This window comes from Chlorocebus sabaeus, chromosome 4, assembly GCF_047675955.1.
Source record: "Chlorocebus sabaeus isolate Y175 chromosome 4, mChlSab1.0.hap1, whole genome shotgun sequence".
NCBI lineage: Eukaryota > Metazoa > Chordata > Mammalia > Primates > Cercopithecidae > Chlorocebus > Chlorocebus sabaeus.
In genome coordinates, this window is record NC_132907.1 from 83,059,711 (window position 1) to 83,084,457 (window position 24,747).

At 40.6% G+C, this 24,747-nt stretch overlaps 1 protein-coding gene across 4 annotated transcripts in view; it reads left to right on the forward strand.

Annotated features, from left to right (window-relative positions):
- The window catches only part of CTNND2 (catenin delta 2), a 928,193-nt gene that overhangs the window by 496,153 nt on the left and 407,293 nt on the right, over positions 1 to 24,747 (forward strand). For all 4 annotated transcript variants that reach the window (XM_007961220.3, XM_007961217.3, XM_007961219.3 and 1 more), the window contains 2 exons: positions 11,693 to 11,865; positions 24,004 to 24,574. In XM_007961220.3, coding sequence (XP_007959411.2) covers positions 11,693 to 11,865; positions 24,004 to 24,574 — 744 coding nt within the window. The remainder of the gene's footprint in view (positions 1 to 11,692; positions 11,866 to 24,003; positions 24,575 to 24,747) is intronic.

Below are 24,747 nucleotides of genomic sequence, written 5' to 3' on the forward strand. Positions count from 1 at the left end.
GCTCCTGTATCCTGCTTTGAAGAAAGGAAAAGAAACAAAACAAAAAGGAAGCAGGTGAAAAAAGTACCATTCAAAAGTTATGTGCCGAAGGATTCTGAACCATAGTCACATAAAGAATATTATTATTCTTAAGAACCATTTGCCCTTAACATCTTCAGAGTCACCTTGAAACTGAAGTAACTGAGTAAAATTTAGGAAAATCATTTTAACATATTGGGTAGATAACTATCATTTTGGGGATCAGTATTGCTAATTTTAAGTGTTCAGAGGATCATAGAATAAAAATCTACATTGCTCTATGTTTATCTGTATTAGTTAGGTTCCAGATGAGATATAGATTCTATTCAAAAGAGTTTAACTGAACAGAATTTAATTCAGGGACTATTTATGAAGAGGTGGGCAAGATTAAGGGAACAAAGAGTGCATGTTGTGGTATTCAGTCAGTAGAAGACAGACGCCCTTTTCACCCTTAGACCCTAAGGGAAATCGAGGAACTAGCCCTGGCAGAGTCTGGCAGCAAGGAGGGAATCAATGATATAATCTCTTTTTCCTCCTGCCTCCGATCTCCTTCTCCTGCCTCCCATTGGCCAAACCCAACCAGAAGCCAAGCTGCAAGACATCCTTGTCTATGCGGAGGACTAGCAGAGAATGAGTGTACAGCACTTGGCAGCACAGCATCCTCCTCGATAGTGGAACGACCGTATACCGTATTTATCTCTCCCATATAGAAACATAGCAAATAGATATGCAGTGGCACATTGACAGATTTCATCTAATTAGGAAAAGCCCATCAGATTCTGGCAGTCAGTGATTATTCAATCAATGGATTCATTAGCTATGAACCAGCTAATGCTAAATTGGACCTGGCACCCTGCCCTTGAGAACCAGTCTCTTAATCCTCACTCAAAAGGGACTAAAACAAGGCTAAATACTGTCTAAACTCAGTCTGGAAAAGTTCTAAAATGGAAAGCAGTCTCACCCCACAAGCGCATAGTTCTTAATTTGTTTTATTTAAAGCTTTTTGCTATTTGTCTTTCAAAGGTCTGATTAAAATAAAATCTGAATCATAGTCTGCATCTTCTTGACCTCAAGACAAGCAGTAACTGCTCTGCTATGCTGATTTTATTGGGTCATACAGTTACCAATGTTTTCCAACACTTTGTGTATTTTCAACAGTGCTATCTGAAACACTTGGTAAACTGTATGCACAACCTTTGCCACCCTGCCTCTTTTTTGTGACTACTGGCTGTATAATTTCAATTTTAACAAATAAGTGTCTCTGAGTCACTAGGAGAATTGCTTCAGAGATTGCTGTTGCTTCAGTGGAACAAAACAAAACAACAAAAAATAATTTACCAACAGAAGCTTGGGGCCATTGGCTTTCTACATAATGAATAATGTGACTTGAATTGCCTAGGACCAAGTACTTTATTTAATCTCTGCATCCTGTTAGATACAAACTCAGAAATAAGGGTGATTATATCTTAGCTAGTAGTTCACAAAAATGTTGTCAGTCAAAATAAGAAATAGAAAGGACAGCCTGGAAAAAAATAACTTGTATGTTTAACCACAGATTGTTAATTTGTTTAAGCATTGTATTTTGCAACAGTAATTATTTTTTCTGTGGCATATTAGTGAATTGAAGTTCTGTCATATTTTAGAAAATTCCATTATTCAGTAGGAAGAAAATCTTCAGAGCTAATATATTCTGAGTGTTAGGTTAAAAGGTACACATTATTCTAAGTTTTCAAATCTGAATATATTTTTAAAACTCAGGAATCAATCATATATGTTATCATCATTCTAAGCAGGTGGAATTAAAATAGAGTAATCATATATAGTTTAACAGAGGTGAATATATTATTCAATGTTGACTTATAGTCTTGTCATTTTATTTTAATTACTGTGAATATACTTAATTCACAAGAGAAGTTTGAGAGATCAGGTTATTTAAAAGCTATAAAACCTAATTCCCTATGTTCTCATGTAATAATAATAACCAAGGTGAGAGGCATCCTTGTGAAGTGAATGTTTTCATAATTCCTGTAAGCATGACACCAAAAGATGCAGAAGACGTCTTAGGAGAGTAAATTTTTCATGAAGATTTTAATAATCAAAATGATAAAGCCATTAATCAAAGTGGCTACAGAAATGAAAGTCATGGTCAGTGAAAAGGGGCTGTTTTCTTTGTTTTGCTCTCTATTAGAGTGGAAACCAGGTCCTCCGATAGACCCAATAGGATAGAAAACCTCCCTCATCCCAGAGGTGCCCAAGGACTGTCACCCGGCCTAAGAGACCCCACATCCTGAAAATGTGTCTATTTGAGTCAATTGAGCTATCCAAATTGTTCATTCTCTATGAAATCACTTTATCATATACTCTTTGGTCCAGGCTTGTTTGTTTGCTTATTTCTTTATTTTTGAGACGGAGTTTTGCTTTTGTTGCCCAGGCTGGAGTGCAATGGTGCAATCTCAGCTCACTGTAACATCTGCCTCCTAGGTTCAAGCGATTCTCCTGCCTCAGCCTCCCAAGTAGCTGGGATTACAAGCGTGCCCCACTACACCTGGCTCATTTTTGTATTTTTAGTAGAGATGGAGTTTCACCATGTTAGTCAGGCTGGTGTTGAGCTCCTGAACTCCAGTGATGTGCACGCCTTGGCCTCCCAAAGTGCTGGGAGGTCCAAGTTTTTAAAATACAAACAAGACTGTCCTTTCCAGAGGTTTGTCATGGTGTCCAGGTCTAAAGTTGGCTGATGCTACCATTCCTTTTGAAATTCACTTACACTCACTTTCCCCCCTACCTTGGGTGTATGAAAGTAATGGGAGGTTAGCAGTGACAAAAATGGAAGGTGAGGGCAAAAAAACACCTAGGTGGCCCACAGGAAATAATAAAATCCTTCAGGAAGCTGTAACTATCCTCCCTTCCAGAAAGTATTTCTATCTGTTTCTCAGCTGGTGTTTAATTTCTTTTTCTTTTTCTTTTTTTTTTTTTCTTTTTTTTTTTTTTTTTTTGAGACGAAGTCTTGCTCTGTCACCCAGGCTGGAGTGCAGTGGCACGATCTCGGCTCACTGCAAACTCGGCTTCCCGGGTTCACGCCATTCTCCTGCCTCAGCTTCCCTAGTAGCTGAGACTACAGGAGCCCGCCACCATGCCCGGCTAATTTCTTTTTGTATTTTTAGTATAGACAGGGTTTCACCGTGTTAGCCAGAATGGTCTCGATCTCCTGACCTCGTGATCCGCCCGCCTCGGCCTCCCAAAGCACTGTGATTACAGGCTTGAGCCACCATGCCCAGCCTTTTTTTTTTTTGGACGGGGAGTCCTGCTCTGTTACCAGGCTGGAGTGCAGTAGTGCAATCTCATCTCACTGCAACCTCTGTCTCCTGGGTTCGAGTGATTCTCCTGCCTCAGCCTTCTGAGTGGCTGGAATTACAGGCATGAGCCACCGTGCCTGGCCTAATTTCTTTTTGTTAGATTTCCTTCTACCATGTAGATGTTTCAGAAGCATGTTATACCTTCTCTAACAAGGTCACCAGCTGAGAGGAAAACCTAAGAATTTAAGGAATAGGCAAAGGCATCAAGTAAGAAGAGCTCTTTAACCATATACTTAATAAGAGAAAACAATGCAGATTTCTCATTAAAGACCCCATTCACACTTGAGTTATCAGGATCTTCTGGGATCAAGCACAATGTGTGTAGAACCTGGTGGGAATTTCCTGGTCTTGAAATTGTCAATGCATTGTAGAGTCCCAAAACACAAATTTGAAGATTAGATGAAAGCTGCAGGAAGTAAGGACAGTTTCAGAGCTGCCATCGGTATGAGAAAAAGCAAAGAGGCTGCCAGCCCCAGTGAGAAAGCCTTAGAATAAGCCTTAGAATAAGCAGTGGAAGGAGAGCACTCGCCTGGTAACACATTATGAAAATGTATTGAAGGATTCCCCCAAAAGTTAAAACATTGAGTACTGGCCAGGCACAGTGGTTCATGCCTGCAATCCCAGCACTTTGGGAGGCCAAGGTGGGCATATCACTTGAGGTCAGTAGTTCGAGACCAGCCTGGCCAACATGGCGAAACCCTGTCTCTACAAAAAATTAGCCGGGCATGGTCGGGCATGCCTGTAATCCCAGCTACTTGGGAGGCTGAGGCAGGAGAATCGCTTGAACCTGGGAAGTAGAGGTTGCAGTGAGCCGAGATTGCCTCACTGCACTCCAGCTCAGGCAATAGAGCCAGACTCTGTCTAAAAAAAAAAAAAAGAAGAAAAAGAAAAAAGAATATTGATACTGATCAAACACTAAGGCACTTGAACAGTCATTGATGTACCCAACTCTTAATGTACTGGGTTTTTATTATATCACTGTAGGCACAGGTGAATGTTCCAGTCATTTATTTTGTTAAATGTATATATTAACCACTTATTAATGGCGGGAACAAAGAGCCCCTGTCCTTGTGGCATTTACATTCTAGTCAGAAAAGGCCAAAATCAACCTTTTCAATACTGAAGGGCCAGATCGATAATGGCTTTGCAGAAGGACAAAGCCAGGTCAACAGTGGAGTAGAGCACCTGTTCTCAAAGTATACTTGGGAATTCCAGGGTCTTCGTGGCCCCTGATGGGGACTTTCAAAGTCAAAAGGTTTTCATAATAACACTAAGAGATACTTGCTTTCCCATGCTTTTTCTCACACGAATGTTGTTGAAGATTTCCAGAGACGACGTGGCAGGTAACAATGTCATGTCCCTGACAGGTCTGGGAATGTGTGCTGCGTATTCTTCTGTTGGAAACATTGTGAGCGACTAGCATCATATATAACCCAGATGAAATAAAGTTCTTTGGAGTCCTCTGTAATTTTGAGGGTTAAGAGACCAAGGGTTTTGAGAACCACTAGAATAAAGAATGATAGAAGGCCAGGAAATCCTCTATTGTGAGAAGACATTGAATCAGAGACCTGAAAGAAATCCACCAGCAAGGAATGCAGATCACGGGGGGAAAGTGTGATGTGTGGGAAATCAAAGACTGATTATTTAAACTCCTGTGTTCCCATTCACAAACTGTAGTGTTTTCTGAGTTTCACTTTTTCATTTTATTTTCTTCAAAACCGATTTGTATTAATGTTTTATTTCTTTTCACAAGTATTGATAGTGAGAAATACAAATATATCAGATCCTCTTTAGACAATTTATGAAGAAATATATAATGTTTTTCTTCTCTATGTGCTACATTAATTTTTAATGGCAAATAAAGACAAAACTTGGTAAGGTATAGTAGGGAATTGGAGTGAGTGAGGAAAAGTACACTTCTGTGATTACAATATCATGTGCAATCCCACTCATGATAAAATTCTTTGGGTATACATTTCAAACTAAAGTTATATATTTGAGAGTTATTTTTATGATAAATGTCAGTTTGTTCATGTCTTCCATTTTACACCATTGTAAAGAAATCGAGTGACCTTGCAGCCATAAAAAAGAATGAGTTTATGTCCTTTGCAGGGACATGGATGAGGCTGGAAACCATCATTCTCAGCAAACTAACACAGGAACAGAAAACCAAACACCGCATGTTCTCACTCATAAGTGGGAGTTGAACAATGAGAACACATGGACCCAGGGAGGGGAACATCACACACCGGGGCCCATTGGAGGCTGGGAGGGAAGGGAAGGGAGAACATCAGGACAAATACCTAAAGCATGCAGGGCTTAAAATCTAGATGACAGGTTGATGGGTGCAGCAAACCACCATGGCACATGTATACCTATGTAACAAACCTGCACATTCTGCACATGTATCCCAGTAAAATAAAATTTTAAAAAAAGGAAAAGAAAGTGAGTGACTTACTGTCACCAATCCGATATGTATCCATCCACAGTAGTCAAACTTGGAAAAGCATACTAATTAAGCCAAGGACATTGGTTAAGTCTAAATCAGTTTAAAAACTGAATGGGTACTTCTAGATTCCTAGGATCATTAACGTTTTCATTTTCACATAAAGCATTACACATTGAAAGCAACTGACCAGACGAAATAGATGTTCTGGAGACAGAGGCTTAGGAATGAAATTTAAAAACACACCTGCCCATAGAACAACTGCATCAACTCTGAAGCTTTCTTGCATAACGAGCCCCTTGGGCTTTTTCTCTCAGTTGATTTTTGGAATGGTAGATGCGCTGAACCACTATTTTTAGGGGACCTCCTCAGAGAAACTCCTCCAAATGAGCTTTATAAGTTACTAATGAAGATCAGGAAAAAACAACCACTTTATCACCAGTAGCTACCTCTTACTCTAAGTACATTTGTAAATGGGCAGGTTCTTCCGGAACCCATAAAGGTGAAACTGCTGCTACAAATGAAATCATTAGTAGTGAAATTTAAACAGAATTATTTTTACTCTGCAGAGTTAAGTCTGATCAAAGTGCTTTGAACCTATTTAAATCAGTTCAGTAACTTTAGAAATAATCAACAATTTTTCTCATTGATTTTGTAATCTCCAATAACCCTTTTGTATATAAATTCTACCGTCTGTTTCCTTTGTTCTTACTTAATATTTTCTATTAAAATATCAGGAGGTGACTTTTAAGCTGAAGTTGGATAATGAGTTTTGCGGTTGATGGAAAAAAGAATTTCAGACTGAGGAAATGGAGAACTGTCTCTAAGTGCCAAAAGATTTTAGCTTCTCATCTATTTGCTCTGATATTAATTTTGTTGTTGTTGTTTTATTGCATACAGGCCATTTTAACGAACTGTGCCGTGTATGTCTTGTTTGTAAGATGAAAGCTTGCAGGTTGTTGAAAGAAAACATAAATGATGTGTGGGACAGTCCTGCAATAAGATTTTCAAGACCAAAAATATCCCATTGAAGGTTTTATTATTATCAGACCATGTGGCTATGCAATTAGATAATCAGATAAGAATAACTGATATTTGTATAGCAGTTAAAATTTTTCCAAGCACTTGCACATCCATTATCTGCTTAGGTGTTCAAATTTGGAAAGATTAAAATTTGTCGTGACAGAATCCTGAAGTGTGTTTAAGAACACACATTCTGAAGCCAATCTGCTATTTTGTTTTAACCTCAGGCCCACCAGTAACTGTGAGGGCTCAGTTAATGGATCCCTCAGTTCCCTCGACATCAGTAGGAATGGTTGTACTTTCCTCGCTTAGATGTCATTAAAATTCAATGGGTTAGTAGATGGAAACTGCTCAGGACAATCCTTGGAGCTTCCTAAATACTCAAAAAAGGTTAACTGGTCATTACTGTCACTGTCATCATCATCTTTGTCATCATCATCTGTGGTCAAATAAATATGAAGATGGGCTAGGGCCCAGGTCTGTGGACGTCCAGTCCTGGATTTTTTTCAGTACACGTTCAGATACTCCATTAGTGTGGTTGTGACTTATAGAATAACTCGGGAATGCCACATTGTAGACCTCTGGCCTCTTCTGTATTATTACAAAGTATATTCTTTAATTGAAGGTCTACTGTATTCTGAAGCAGATGTTCAGCTAAAGCAGGCCAATATTAGCAATTCCGCATAAAGTCTCTTTAACACTATGCAAACAGAACAAGTGCACATAATCATGGAAACTCTAAAATACTCAGTTAATCTGATCAGAAGAAGCTGGCCATATTGTGTCTGTGTTATATATGTCTGTGTTGATATGACCTGTAAGTGGGTCTGAGTTTTTATGCAGAAAAGTAACATTTCAACCTCTACATCTTCTGAGATTGATTTTGTCCCACGAGTAGTGGACAGCGAGTTTCCTGTAGCCAGCACCTGGAATCTGTCAGCAGCAATTCACTGGAGAAGCAACAAAATCTGAGGCATGAAGCTTTCTCCTGGAAACAAGTGGATTTCTGTTTACACAGGACTTTTTCAACCTTAAACTGCTGATATGTATATATGACTTAAAGAAACAGTGCTTTGATGTTAAACAACAGCAACTTTTGGACTTGGAGACAGAAGATAAAGATCCAAGCCTCTTCATGTTACCATATGGGTGACGCTGGCTAACAATTTAACCTCTCTCTGCCTCTGCTTGTACTTCTAGGACAAAAATGAAGATCATGCAGTTTTTTTTTTTCCCACAGGTTGCTGTGTAGTCTCTAACCAATTCATACATGTGAAAACATATTGAGACATTGGTGTTACACTAAAGATCCTTGCTTCATATATCTTCTTAGGGTTAATGGGATCAACTTTGTAGTTCCCTTGGAATTTCTTCTCTCTATCCAGTTAAGACTAGTGGGTTTTGTTCAGAACAAAGACAGAAAACTGTCTTAAGCATTATCAGTTTATCAGGAAATGGTTTCACCTTCTCTTCCTGGCTCACGTGGTGACTCATTTTGGGAAAACCCTTGGGCTCAGTTCTGAGGACTGTTCCATCATGGAGAAGGGTCAGAATGGTCAAAGAAGCCACTGTGACCCCTCAGGTCAGTGTCTCGAAGGCAAACGGGAGCATGGCTTCCGCTCTCTGTGGCCAAGAAGGACATGATGATCCACTGCTGCCCACCGTTCAGATGTCTTCTGGAAATCATTGCATTAAAGATGCAATTTTTGAAGCAGATGTTCTGCTAAAGCATGCAATTTAATGTATTGCATTAAAGATGCAATTTCCCTGGGTGAAATGTTAGGACCCAGCTTCTTTCTCTTCCTCTACCATTTCTTTCCATATTACCTGTGTCCTTCAGGTCATAGATTCCATAGATTCAGCACAGCCTCATTTTACCTCTAGCCCAAGCAAGGCTTGATGTAAAGTCAAAAGTTCCGGAGAGAAAAAAGTCATAATTTAAAGCCCAAAACTATAAATGCTTTTTAAATCCTCAACAAATTTGTATTTTCTACCTCATTGCACAGTAATATTAATAAAGCTAATCGAAAGTTAGTTACATTTAAATTGTACTTTCACTATAAAGTAATTAAGAATTGTCCTAAAATTTTCACCTGTTTCGTATATTCATATGTCTGTGCTCTCCAAAATTGGAATGAATAAATGAGACTGATTTAAAACCTAGTGAGCAGTGGAAAAACATCATTCTAAAATGCGTACACGGTTTTGGCTATTGTCTTGACTGTTCTGTCCTTGCCAGGTGATATGTCAGTGTTGTAATATTCTGATATATTGCTCATTGTTGCAATTACTTTTATCAGAGTACATCTAGGTTTCAGTGCTTGAGATGTATGAATACAGTAATGAGACAGAAAATCCTGGTTAGTTTTCATTGAGTACTGATCAAATACACAACTGATTGTATAAAAGGTGAATAGATTTCATTATTCTATCATATATATTCTGGGAGCAAGTAAACCATATTTTTAATTGAAATTCTTTTGAAAAGGGACTTTACATTGTCATTAGAAGATCCTGTATAGACAGCATTTGTAGGTTTCTGGAGAAAATTGTATGAGTCTATTCAGAATATACAAAGTTATTTAACTACATATTCAAAAAAGTTCTTAAGAGCAATTCCCGCATTCTCTTTGAAAGACAATTAATGAGGAATGCAACTATCTGTTTTGAGATGATGCTAAACTACTTCCATGAAATTAAATATTTTATGTGTTTGATATGAAATCAAATATTATGTTTATTTTATTTACCTCATTCTATTGATATTTCCAAAGGTCTGTGCACTGTCTTACCTGCTGTAACTTCTTTTAACTTTAGGATGCATTACTATCTCAAGGGGGAGGAGAGTATAGCCAGTGCAAGCCATTATGCCCAGGTAGACTGTACAAAAAAGAAATAGCCAAGAAAGCCTCAGCAGGCAGCCCCCCATTGTCAGATAGAATGGTGACCACCCAGCTGAAAGGGCCTTTGCTTTTCCACCATAGCTCACTTCCACCATTAAGATGTGACCTTCGGAGGGACCAAGGGTAAAGCCCTTAGCCACAGTTGTCACTGCCTTCCCAGTGCCCACTTCCTCCTCTGCTTTACGGTTAGTCTCTGGTTAGTTTCCACTTGCCCAGCCTCCAGAGGCTCTCCCATATCTCAGCCTGCCTGTCACTTGGACCCAGACATTATTCTTTGACTCCGCTGGGCCTGGCAGCTTCCATAGCAGTGATGGTGACAATATGTTACTGGCACCCAGAATCAAACTCTAAATGCATCTCCCCTCGGAGGCTTCTTTATATTCAGTGATTTAATACCATTAGGATGGAATAAATGATTTTTTTCCAGGCTATTGGAAACATTACCATCTGGTATATACTGTTTTCTCAGGACTGGGTTTCTTAAATTAAAAATAAAGGGATTGCAATTGTACTTTTGTTATACCCTTCATGATGAAGTTGTGACTGGATGAAAACTTTTATTTCCTTGCTTACCTTTTTTCCAGAAACTGCATAGATTCCAAAATAACTGTACTAGCTAATTGGCATATTATTCAATATAAAATGTTGATGAAAATTTATCTTCATGTTGTTTCAAATACTGATGGAAAAATACCTTGTTGTTTCAAAGTTCTATCAGAAAATCAGAGGAGTTGGGAAGGATTTAAGTGCCAAAGATTTTATGAACCAATGTTATTTAAAAGAGGATGCATTATTTTTATGAAAGGCAATCCACATCATGTCTCTTTCAAAATATAAAGTCATGTTCCATTCTTAAAAAGAAAATAATAAGGAACTTGAAATCTGCTTATAGTTATCAGAAGTGATACTATTGTCTAAAATAGCCAAAGAGGGGGATCAAGAATAATTTAATGGTTATGCTATAGTCTAGATGTGTATTATTACACTCGAATATATGACTTTGTACTATGGTGCAAAGAGACAGGAGAAAACTTGTTTTGCCAGGTTTTGGCCACTAATACACTCCTCTTACCCCAGCCCCTCTCAAACACACACAATGGAAAACAGCAAGCACATTTACTCTCCTCCATACTTATTTGATCCCCAAAGAGAGTATTAAATTTGATCAAAGAAAATTTGCTTAAAACAAAAATGGGAAAATGCAAGGATCTCATCTAAATAGGATATAAGAAAACAAAACACAATTTCATATGCAATGTATAATTAAATAAGACCAGAAACTGATTCTTCATCCCTTGTAATATCAGCTACATTTGTGGCACGAATTTGAACACTGTATGTTCTCTTTGTTCTCCTACTGTGCACTGCTGTAATGGTAAAGGTAACCAGTCATCAGGGATTATGTGAGGCGACGGTGAATTCCACATTGTACAAAGAGCTATTAATATTTTAAACACTGTCTACCCTTCAGGCACTGAGGTATTATATCACTATTTATACAATAGAATTTGTCAGTGATTGGAAGGTTTCGAGTGTTTTAGCATCTCAATCATTAAGTAGGAGATATAATTATATCAGCGAAATTAACAGGTACCGAAAAGTAGAGTTTTACATTATTTCAAATGTTTCTGATATTGTCTGATCCCAAAATAACTACTTGATTAACTGATTTGTCTCATAAGAAATGTCTCTATGTAGGTCAGGATGAGATCATTTGAAAAGTCTACTCCTTTGAGAACTTTTAAACCATCACCAAAAAAAAAAAAAAAAAAAAATCTCATTTGAGAGCTGGAGTCAAATTATATGGTCATTTTAGTTCTCAGAATTTTAAGCGTGGATGGCTGGAATCATGTGCATGTGATAATTCTAGGCTACTCTCAATAAATAATACATGTCATTTCTGCTTCACTGAGACTGTCACTGACTGTTCTAAATGACTTTCAATGCAGGGCCCAGCCTGCTCTCCCAGAGTGCACTTCAGCTCAATTCCAAACCTGAAGGGTCTTTCCAGTATCCGGCCAGCTACCATAGCAACCAGACCCTGGCCTTGGGGGAAACCACCCCTTCACAGCTCCCGGCCCGAGGCACACAAGCCCGAGCTGCGGGCCAGAGCTTCAGCCAGGTAGGTACCCACTGCTGTATGGTGTCAGTGGACTCCAAGGGGACAGGTGGGGAACGGGCATGCAGTGGATGTGGAGGCCCAGCCTGCCTTTTTGTCGGTGTGTTCCTTAACTTAAGGGAAATGCCCTTTGGTGCTGTGAATGAAGGAAAGAAATAATAAATTGCAATTATGGAGTAATGCTAAGTTACAAACATTTTCTTTAGAAATATCTATGTGTTGTTCATGCTGTACCTGTCTTATATGTGTTTCCCTGTGTGACTGTCAGTGTCCATCTAGTTACTCCCTCTATGTCTATATGTGATATCAATTGATATACATTCTGAGTTTGTGAGTGTACTCCGAAAAAAATAGAGTATTGTGTCTCCTAAAAAAAAGCATGGGATTCCTCTTTGGGTTTTTGATATAAATATAAAGAAACATACTATAAATGTGTAATCAGGTAAACAGATTATGTTTGGAAAATAATTGTGATGAGTTTAGGCATAGCTACATTTTGTGAAGTCGGATTTTTAAATGTGCTCTCAATTGTTTCTTTAAGGCATGTGCTTGATCTTACAGTTTCACTGCACAAATACATTAGCTGCAGTTAAAACCAACTCTTGGTAAAAAGAAGCAGCTACCAATCTGGAAATAATTTTTTTTTTCAAGAAAGATGCAAATGTTGTTATATAGAAGAGAGGAGAAAGAGCATGCTAATATTTTAGTTTTTATAATTTTGAGGTACCCACCAGAGTATAATTTTGATCATCCCACCAGAGTTGATTTATTGGAAGCCTATCTTGTTTTAAGCTTATTTTCAACAACATAAGCCCTTTTAATTTCTGTGCTTTTGCTTCTGGAGTGAAGAACTGAAAGCCCCACACCGTTTTCAGCTGACAAAGTTAGTTTCAGCCCTTTTGCATTTATTGGGCACTGTCTCTTCTAGGAACCCTTCCTCTGAAATGCTCATTATACACCATTGGCTCTGTGACCCCTGAACCCATCTCTTTTACCAATTTATTGATGTTATCCATCCATGCATTTCACTAACTAAACTGAAAGCTACTTGAGGACAGGACTTTTTTCATCTTTGTATCAGAAGCACCTGGCCGGCCACATGGCTTCAAGAAATGAATGCAGAAGTGAGAGGCAAAGAGGGTTGACAGCCCGGTGCAGGCATTACTACGTGCTCATTTATGTGACATTCACATTATTGAAGCAGGAGCTGAAAGTTTATTTGGATTTCCACTACTAACGGTAAATTATTGTGCCAGAAACAATTTTTAAAATATGATTACCTTCTTCAAGAAATATCTTTGTTCATCAGTGGCTTTGTAAGTTTTACCTTCTCACACTGCTGAATGATAGGAATGTGGGTGAGACGAACTGATAAAACATTCCACTGAGATAAAGGGCCTGTCCCTCCATCCACATTCAAAGTTGCTTTAAAGTTTAATCAGAAAGGGTTACTAAGTCATAAAGACATCAAAGCTCTGTATCTGAAGTCATCAGAGTTATAGTTTGAAGACATCAATAAATGTAAATGTTCAAAGATATAACTTAAGTTTGAGGCAATTGTTACTGGTAGATTCACTTCCGTGGCAGTGGGTAGGATGCACAAGTCTGAATAATCAAACCAGGAGTTGAAATGTTCTAATTCACTCCAGTAACAGAAGGGAAACCATTGTGGAATATCTCATTTATTTAGCTCAGTGGTAGATATTGCTGCTATAATTTGCTTTAGCTGTGTGCTGAAGTATGAAAGACATGCTTATTGAATATTCTGTAGCGCCTGTGACTTCAATGTAATGTCAGAGAAACGTTCAACAAATAAGCCAGCGTTTTCACTCTGCTTTTAGTGTTATAGCCTTGAGAGAAGGGAGGCCACAGTCCATTCCAATAATGACACTATTGTTCAGATCCCTCTATTTGAGTGATGTGATACTTTTCTTTTCAAAATTCTGATCAGTGTTGAATCTTACTCCTTCAAGCCTAGGTTAATTTTTACAATATCCTGTAACAATAAATTGCTACAAGGCTTAATATAATTCAAACTATGGCTAACAGATGTCAGGCCAAGTGAGTATGGTCAATAATCAATCAAAACAAAAATATTCTATTTTTTTGTCTAAAAAACTATGTAATTCTAAAGCAAAGCAATGATCTTTTTATCTGGTTCATAAATTTAAATGTAATTTCAAAGGAGTATTATACACACTCAAAGATTCTAATTTCAGTATTTAAAAATCTCTATTCAGCATAATAAATGCTTATTCAGTGATCGTCACCAGGATCTACAACAGGCCCTGATGATATATGCGTAATGTTCATTGCCCCAATTCATCAGCCCAAAAGTCAAGCTGTAAGCCACCCAAATTGCCATAAAATATTTGTTCTCTGACGTCACCCCAGCTAAAATTCTTTTTTTTTTTTTTTTTTTTTTTTTTTTTTTTTTTTTTTTTGAGACGGAGTCTCGCTCTGTCTCCCAGGCTGGAGGGCAGTGGCCGGATCTCAGCTCACTGCAAGCTCCGCCTTCCGGGTTCCGGCCATTCTCCTGCCTCAGCCTCCCGAGTAGCTGGGACTACAGGCGCCCGCCACCTCGCCCGGCTAGATTTTTGTATTTTTTAGTAGAGACGGGGTTTCACCGTGTTAGCCAGGATGGTCTTGATCTCCTGACCTCGTGATCCGCCCGTCTCGGCCTCCCAAAGTGCTGGGATTACAGGCTTGAGCCACCGCGCCCGGCAAATTCTTTAACATCATTCTTCTGAGACTTAGGATGAGTTCATGGAGCTGGTCCCAGGAGAGAGAGTGGACTACCCTTCCCATCAGGACCTCAAGGCCATTCTAGAAAGTGACCTGAGCTAAGTTACAGATATCCTTTCCCCACTGCCAGCACTCTGCTCAGCTATGCTGCAAGCTCCTGCCCGAACCTCTAAACAAGTTGTGTAGGTCACCCCTCCACAGACCCCTTCTTCGAGGTCAACCTTCACCTTTGTGTTTCCAGGTTATTCTTTGATGCGTTCAAGACGTTTATCATGTGCCAGTTGATGCCATAAGCCTATGTGCGTGGGATGGAGAAGTAAAGAAAGTAGACACGATCCCAGTCCTCAAGGAACTTCTATTCTAGCAGCAGGGATGGAGACTCAGAAAATCAGCACAGCAAATAAGTAAATTGCACAGTACATTAGAAAGTGGTGGTTTCTATGGAAAGGAAATGGATACAGACTAGGGTCAGCAAGATCCAAAGTGCATGGGGGAGTGCAGCATGATAGGGACCGCGAGGAGACTTTTGGGCAAAGACATGGAGAAGAGGAAGGAAGCTACATGGCTCCCTCTGCACAGCAAATGCAGTGGCCCCAGAATGGGGCAGCCTGGCATGCTGACAGAGCAGCAGGTATGCCAGGGTGGCTACCGTGGGCTGCAGGAGTTGTGAGGTGATGGGAAACCCCGCAGTCATTGGTAGGATTCCATTTTTTACCGGGAGTGAAGTAAGGAGCCAGTAGAGAATTTCAAGCAGAGGAACAGCATGATCTACCTTATGTGTTAGAAACATTACTCTGTCATATGATAAGTGATATCCTATTGTTAGTTGCATTTAAGTGTGTTTCTTCCAATTAGATTGCCCTGCTGCAAGAGTGAGAATGATACAAGACTTGCCTTCATATCCCTCACAATTGACCCAAGGTTCACCAGATATCCATCAGGTTCTGCCAGCACCAGCCTGTTGTTTTGTAATTATTCTGTGCAGGTTTGTGGGTGGGCTAGAAGATAAAGAAGTTGGCTATCCTCCAGGTTCTTCCTTCTTCCACTCACATACAATTTCCATTGGATTATATCAGATGCTAAATACAAAACTTCTGGCAAACAGAAGCCAAAAACCAACTCTAAACATGTTGGTTTTGCCCCATGTCCACACATAAAATAGTTTCACCAAGCATTTTGTCCCTCAAGCAAAAAAACTATACAAGAAATATAAAAATATACATCTGTAGACAGAGCACTGGCAACAGAGTACACAAGCCTAAAGATTTCAAAATCTTTGCATATTCTCCAATAGAATTGAACAAGGTACACAACCGCAATCTTAGGGAAATGGCCTGCTTGCTGTGAGAAATTAAGAATTGAATGATAGATCTCTGAAGTAAAACTGAATAGTGGTAAGTGTTCTAGAAAAGCAATACCCTTTTTGAGAAACAAAATTTCCATTTCTTTTTGATGTGGCTTATCTATTTAATGTTGTGCTGACTTTTATGTCTTAAAAGTCCTCGTTAATGCTATATCATAATCGTAAATACAACATCTGCTCACTTCTTTCAGAAGGAAATGGGTTCATTGTGTTTGGAACATTGCTTATTTGTACACACTCATGCAGGTGGATGTGAAGGCTGAGGGGATGGGGAAGTTGAAGGAGGAGCAAGTTTCCTTTAAACACCTCTGTCTTGAATGTTGAATAAAGAGGGTGGTAAAGACAGCTAGTATAATTTCACTCCCGTCTGCTTAATTATGAAATAAGTTGTTGTTAGGTAAAACCTGCAGAGAAAAGTTACCAATAAATTTGGAAAACACAAAAATTGCAGAGATATTTTTAACGTAAGTGTATACATTATGCAACATTTAGAAGAGAATTCTTATTGTTTCACATATTTTCCTTGGCATATTTGCAGGAAAGTGGCAGAATATTTGTTTTTAAGATAGTTTTAGGATGTCTATCTGTTGTGCATCCCTATTCCTTGCTTTGCTTTCAAATCTTTTCTCTCCATTTTCTCTTTGAAGATAAGTATATTTAGTTTGGTTTCAATAATGGAAACATTTCTCATGGCAGGGAGGGTGTATATGTGTTTTGCTGTAACGTTTTCTCTTCTGAGCAAATATTTGGGCTATTGCAGTTATATTAAATGAGCCTCTTGCTGAATTACAGTTCTGTGTAGTATATTTTTGCCAGTGCTCATGTAGGTTTTAAGAGTTTCCATCAAGAAATCTCTCCTTACATATTCTTTAAGATAAATTTATAAGATCCTTAAGTCATTGTTTATTTCTCTTCTATTTTCTTTCCACTGGTAGACCACAGAAATGACCATATGAAATACTTTTCAGAACATTTACTCATAATGATCCTAATCAACTTTCATTAAAGGGAGGTCAAAGGGAAGGAAAAATCAGTACTCAAGGATGCAAAAATCTACATCACCATGTTTGCACTTGTGACTTAGAGACCTGGGGAAAACGAATCCATGGCCACCGCCTTCTAACTGCACTGGCCAAGACAAAATAATTTGCAAAATTTCTCTCTCTCGCTTTCTCTCTTGTTCGTTCCCTCCCCATCCTCCATAATGTTGGGACCCTTGGGCAGAAAGAAAGCAGTGAGTGTGGTTTCTATTATTGTTTCCAGGGAGATAGTTGCTTTTATGGTCTTTTGGATTGGGATGTTCCCATCTGAGGAAAGGAATTTCTTCCAAGAACCTTGGGTTTTTAGTTACTTAAGTTCAGTTTGTTGTGGACACCACCTTTCAGTGTCAGTGGGATATCACCACCAGGTAAACCCAGCCCTTCTTTCCTCACCAACAGTAATGATGCCAGTGGTGATGACTTCGGGGAAGGTGGATAAACTGCATAGAAGCTGTCTCTTCTCTTATGTTACATACTAGCTTTTACCAAAACCAGCACCCCTCAAGAGAATCATCAGACAAGGCCCTGGATGATTTTATTTAGTTATTGCCAAAATCAAACTTTTCTCACAGTACCAGAGTTTTCTTCCTTTGGAATTAAAGAATGCCATTCCTTTGGAAGATGATTTGAAAAGAAAACTTGTCAACATTTTTTGAGCAATGGTGCACGTGCTCAGGCAAATTCATCACATCCCAGGGAGTAAGTTCAAGGCACACAACTTATTTGGGGAGGTAGATTTGTTTTAACTGCGCTGTATTATAGGAACATTTCATATAGTCCTAAATATGATTGTTTGCATTTTGGAGTTGGTGATTTCTTCATGTTTCAAAGTTGTGAGAGTAAATCGCCTTGTCTGTCTTTGTGCATAAGCCCAAAGCTCTAGACAAACTTACACTAGGAAAGTGCAACAATTTCTGAAAACTGTTAATCAGCAGCACAGAGCTGGTGTGACTCAGTTACCTTACCAGAGTGCTCTCAGTAGAAACGGACTTCTTTGAAGATGTCATCTTTAAGCCACGCCCTGTTTTTTATTATGCAGGATTGATCCTGCCTTTCTTAACTCACTGAAGGATTACACTTTGTCATTGCTTTTACTTTCTCATGGTCCTGTCACAACTTAAACCACTCTGCATTGAGACATCTTCCTCACACACAAGCTCCAGTGTCTTCCTCTCACATCACAGTCCATGGCCACATTCATGTTTTGACTCCTCTGTGGCCCTGGCCCTGTGGCCTGTGCCTTCCTCTGAATGTGCTCCCCAGCTGCACCTGTCATAGCCCTGTGCTTGCCTGGGCACACTGCTCCCTGCGGTGACCTTAGGTGCCACCAGCCAATATTATCTGGAAAAAGAAGACATCATTAGCAACTAGGTTTGCCAGTCCAATTGTAATCCCAGGAAAACAGAAAGGGATGAATACAGTGAATGGGGGAGCAGACTGCTGATCCCATAAAGCTGGACTCAGGGAAGCCACAAAACAAGGGCTCCAGTTCTCCATTCCTGACACTGTCGGCCCGGCTGCCCAGCATCCTGGGCAAATATGCCTCCTGTCCCAGAACTGGGGGCCTTGCTGACAATTTAAGAAAACTTGGCAGGTCTAAATGCATCTTCACAGGACTGCTTATAAATCATGGGCCTGCTTTATAAAATGTGCTTTTGCTTAGTGACAGGGCTTACTCATGATTGAAAGTCAAGATTCCTTAGAGATTACAGGCTGTCAAGTCTCTTGTTAACTGGATATAAGCATTGGGGGGATTTGTTTTGTTTTGTTTCCACTGCCAGATCCCCAGAGAATGAGAACTGAATAAATTTTCAAGTTCTGAGAATTGTCCCCTTATGACTCCTCTGCCATTCCAACTCCCTCCGTAGAAGATTCAGCTGAAAGAATCTGGAAGCAAATGTCCTCGGCACTAAGACCAGTGCCACTTTGTGGTTGAAAAGTGCCATATTCTCAGGGGCTCCTACTCCCCCAAAGAACAGCGTCTTCATTGTGAGCCAGACAGTATCCTGTACAACAAAAATACGTCATCGATAGATCTCCAAAATCACATCAAAGTAAAAATACTCCATATAAGGGAATTGTTGAGCGCTCTTCAAAAACAAACTCCTCATTTGGACATGGTATAGACAGGTCGAGCATCCCTTGTTTGAAATGCAGGGGATCAGAAGTGTTTTGGATTTCAGATATTTGGGGGGCGATTTTAGAATACCTGAATATCCATAATGAGATATCTTGGGGATGGGACCCCCCCCCCAGTCTAAAGACGAAATTACATTTGTATTTCATACATAACTCGTAGCCTGAAGGTTAATTTATATGACATTTTAAATAATGTTGTACGTGAAACAAAGTTTATGTACCGTCAGGAAGCAGAGGTGTCTGGTATAGAATTTTCTACTGTGACATTCATGTCAGTGCTCAAAATGTTTGGGATTTTTGGATTTCAGATTTTGGATTTTCAGAGTAGGGATGCCCAGACTGTAGTAGGCTCTTGTTAATGGTTTATTGAGTCAGTGAGTAAATTAATACATCAAACTTGAGTACTGTTAATTAATGGCTGTTGGAATAACGTACATATTCCCTAACTTCCCATTTCAATATTTTTTCTACTGTACTTTGTAAATACATCCTCCCCTTAAACAGTTCTATAAAATAAGTATAAATGCATCTACAATTACACAAGAGGCCTCAATATACCACTAAGTACACACACACACACACACACACACCCCCATGTAATGTAAAAATTGTGACCTCCAATATATCCTAAATCTGACCCATCTTAAACATATGTATACAGATAAAATAGTTTGTAATAGCTTTGATGAGTTAATGTTCCATATTTTTCTTGAAAAGTTTCCCATAAGGGAAACAAGAACTGAACTACACTTAATGTACACCACACTCTGCCTATCAGAAACTGTTTAATCAGAACATCTCCTTGATGGGGTTCTTTGTCTGTGAACATCCTGCTTCCTTGTCCATTTCTTATAAATGGGTTCCTCATTTTGAAGGAGTGGGAAAGATAAAGTTGCCCACCAGTCTGAGACTGATCCAAAGAGCTGAGAATGAAGACAGAGTCAAGAATTGTCTCTGCCAACAGCCTAGATTGTGTGACCAAGGATGGGGTCCAATCTATTGCAAGTATATCTAAATTTGTTATATCGTTATTTTTATTTTCAGAGTCACACATCAATAAAAAATTATTTCAACTGTCTTTGCATGTACACACATTTCCAAATATCCCCCAAAGAAGCAGTGTGTTTTTAGTTTAAAAAAGGAAAATGAAACTTTATTTGAATTCTAACTTTTAAATCAGATTTGCAGCTTTATAGTGCTAACATACTTTTATGGTAGAATTGAACTTTCGTGACACTAATGAACGACACTAGTGAGTGACAAAGAATATAATTCTATATGTGTTGAAATGTATTTCGATTATTTCTAATGCAACGATGGATAGTAATAAACTATCCTATGATTGTACAACAGGCTTGAATGACAGCCTCAGGTATCCTTAACTGACAGAGTTACTAAATCAAATTTGGTAATGAAAGAAAACATAAGCCACAAGGGTGAAAAGAGGCTCCCCTAAATTTTGTTTTTATTTAAATGATGCTACAAAACAAATTCCTCTGTTTAGCCAAAGACTAATTCTTAGGCATTTATTACTCTAAAAGTTGTTGGAATGGAGTATAGCACCTCTGGATTATTTCTTGTAAACTGCAGAGGGGCTAGACAACTGTGCTGTCCAAGAAGGTGGCCGCTAGTTATGTGTGGATGTTTAACTTAATTAAAGTCAAGTGTGTACTAAAGTTCCTCAGCTGATTAGCCACATTTCAAGCTGTCAATCGGCCAGTGTGTTCAGCGGTGCCATATTGAGCAGTACAGATTGAGAACATTCTCTACATTGTAGAAAGCACTTCTGCTAACTCAACCAGTGTAGCTGGTGCTCCTGAGAAGGCGCTCTAATTGCCGATGGCTTCTTACACAAATGGATTCGGGAGGCTTTTTTGGAATTGCATTTTAGTACATGGTGGACAATACCACTTACTATGTTAAACAGTATATAAAATTGTATTGTTTAGAGTTTTCCTTTTTTCATGCCAAAATTGTTAGCACAATTTTACCAAGATCCTATAATATCTAAAAGACTTTCAAATTGGTTGCTATAGCTTTTCAAAATGTCTACAGCTCGTGTGGCGGTTCTCAAGACTTCTACAGATTTGGGGTCCGTTTAAGAAAACATAGGAGACAGTTGTATTCAGCACTTAGTACTCCTGAGACTAGATGTTTAGACAGATTACAAGAAAAATAAAATATTTGTAAAAAGTATTAAGGTTTTCACAGGATACATGTTGTTCTAATATTTAGATATTAGAATGAATCCTGACTTAATATTCTCATTTACATTGGTATGCTTTAGTTAGTATTTCTTTAAAATTATGCTATTTGGTAATGGCATCATTAGCGTACTCTAAGGTTGTTTTATTAACGTTACATATCCAAGATATAACAAAAAGTTTTTGTTTTGTTGTAAACAGGGAGCAGAGAGTGCTCCTGAAACCTTAGAGAAAGGGTTCTTTCTTCTCATCGTGTTCCTGTGGGAAGGGTTTTCGGAAATTTTTGTCGGACGCTTTTCCATCACTTGCCGGCTGCGTTCTGCATGGCTGAGTGTTGCTCAGGCCCCAGTTGATAGGGAACCCCGGTAGAGCTTCAGAAGAAAAGTGTCTGCAGCTTAGTGGTAATTCTCAAAGCAGCAGCATCTGTTAGAAATGCAGACTCTGAGGCCCACTCCTCACCCTCCAAATCCAAGTGTCTTCGGAAGCAGCGTTGGCAAACTTTGACCAGCACCATCATCACCCAGAGTACTGGTTAAAACCCAGATCCCTTGGCCCCTCCTGCAGAGTTTGTTCAGTTTACGATGGGGTATGATTCCGATTGCTCTGATTCCTCTAGAATTTTGTTTGTTAATGCTGAGAAGACCATCCACAATGATGCTGCAGCTGCGGGAACAGGGACCTCCCTTTGAAAACCTCTGCTCTAGGGGGGACCTGGGACTCATACTTGGATGGACAGTGAAATCACCTGCTGAGCTTCCCAAAAAACACCTCAGGGATACTGAATTAAATGGCAATGATAAGTCATGAGTATTGAGATTTTTTTTTAAAGCTCCCCTGGAGATTATAATATACAGCTAGATTTGAGAAACCCAATCTATTTAATACATGTTTCATGCTCAGAGCTGCCACTGGGAGAGAAGCAAAATTGCATCACAGCCACCCCCTGGATGACTCTGGATGAAGCTGGACTATTTCTCTGGGGTTCAGAGTAAGCACACCCACATCTGTAGTGTTCGTCCCCCATCCTCCACATGTAAGACCTTCACAGCCTTGAGACTAGCTTGAGGAACCATTCCACAAATATTCCTGGAGTCCCTGCTAGGAATCAGGCCCTGTTCTAGTTGCTGGGGACACATCATTGAATAAACTCATGGAACTTACATTTTACTTTTACTCTTAAAGTTAAAATAATTGCTTTATGGGTTGCATGTGTGTATGCGAATATTTAAAATATATGCACCGTGTATAAATACATATGCATACACATACACACACTCTGCATAGAGAATGTGTCTCACCAAAGTGTTTATCTACCTCCTATGCCAGGCTACTCCTAATAGAGAATTTTGATGTTGCTCAACTCCCTCAGATCTGCATATGAACTTGACATCCCAGATGAAATTTGGAATGCCTGTGTATGTGCACCCAAAGTGCCCAGTCTATTATTTGCCAATTGCCATTCCAAAACGAGTAGAGAGGCATAATTGAAACTTTTAATGGCTAGCATCTGTTCAATCTTCTCTTCCTCCCTTCCCTCCATCTCTCTCGAGTCCTCCTCCCCACCCACCTCCCACGCCTTGTTTCAAAACCCTCCTTCCTAGCTTCTCTCCAACCCTGTGTACAATCCTATTCCCTTTTCACACCAGCAGGCTCTCAAAATCCCCTCTGCTCCCCCGGGAAAGCCTGGAAGATCTGAGACCTCCTGCCCAGAAGTGGTTGACAATGTAGTGTTTTCATTCGAATGCAAATTTGTCTCTGGACAAGATTCAAGGAAAGTGCTTTCCCCTCCAACTGTCTCTCCAGCTCCTCCCCAGCCCTTGTTGTCTTTTGTGTTCTTGTAAATAAATGAGAGGCGAATGGCTTTCAATTTGAAGACACAGCTGCAGGGGGCTCTTAAAGGGAGCTAGAGAGAGAAAGATGCTGAAAGATTGGGCGCCCAGTGTTAAAATCTAGAAAAGGGAGGCTTTTTTAGTGTTCTCATTTCCAATTGCTCTAATTCCTCTAGAATTTTTTTAATGCTGAGAAGACGAAGCGAATTCATTCTGACTTAATATTTTTCCCTCCGTTTAACTTTTTGTTGTCCAAAAAGAAGAATCTACGCGACAATCGCAACAGAATAAACTGTAAGAAGTATGTTTATTCTTGATGCTCTCCAGATAAGTTTGTAACTCGGCCAATCTCGGAGGTAGAAAGCGTATCCAATGAAATGACCTGGGGCAAGGGTGGGGAGTGGGGGGACAGAAAAAGATTTACTGCCCGAATTTCTCATTAAAACTAACAGATCGTGATTGCGACCAGGGAGATCATGATTGCCCTGTCAGGGGGCCTTTAAAAATCTTTATCTGACAAATCCGATGCTTCTGCTATTCCCGAAATAACATCGACATGTAAGCAAACACAGGTCTCATTTGTCAAACGTGACTTCCCTCCAGTAGTCAGCTGGCCTGTGCCAGTGTCGGGACAAGAAATCCGCCCCAGGAGAGTTTGGGGCGCAGGTTCACGTCCAGTCCTGAGCACAGCTGGGCTCGCAGAGCCACCGGGCACCCGCGGCATCCCCGGTGTGCCCCTACTCTCGGGGCCGGGCTGGGCCGGGTGGGCCGTGTGCTTCTGCCTCGCTAAGTGCGCGTGTTCTCTCCTCTCCCGGGCACAGGGCACGACCAGCCGCGCCGGCCACCTGGCGGGGCCCGAGCCCACGCCGCCGCCGCCGCCACCGCCGCGGGAGCCGTTCGCGCCCAGCCTGGGCAGCGCCTTCCACCTGCCTGACGCGCCGCCTACCGCCGCCGCCGCCGCCGCCGCGCTCTACTACTCCAGCTCCACGCTGCCCGCGCCGCCGCGCGGGGGCTCCCCACTGGCCGCGCCCCAGGGCGGCTCGCCCACCAAGCTGCAGCGCGGCGGCTCGGCCCCCGAGGGCGCCACCTACGCCGCGCCGCGCGGCTCCTCGCCCAAGCAGTCGCCCAGCCGCCTGGCCAAGTCCTACAGCACCAGCTCGCCCATCAACATCGTCGTGTCCTCGGCCGGCCTGTCCCCGATCCGCGTGACCTCGCCCCCCACCGTGCAGTCCACCATCTCCTCCTCGCCCATCCACCAGCTGAGCTCCACCATCGGCACGTACGCCACCCTGTCGCCCACCAAGCGCCTGGTCCACGCGTCCGAGCAGTACAGCAAGCACTCGCAGGAGCTGTATGCCACGGCCACCCTCCAGAGGCCGGGCAGCCTGGCAGGTAAAGGCTCGCTGCCACCTGGCGCGGCTCACCTGGGCGCGTGGCGGGGGCGCGGAGGCAGCAGCCGGCTAGAGCAGAAGTGAAGCCGGAAGCGCTGTCGGCCAGGTTGCAGTAGTGACAGGAGATAGAGAACGCCAGGGCTCCCCTGGAACAAGTCAGTATCTTGCCTACAG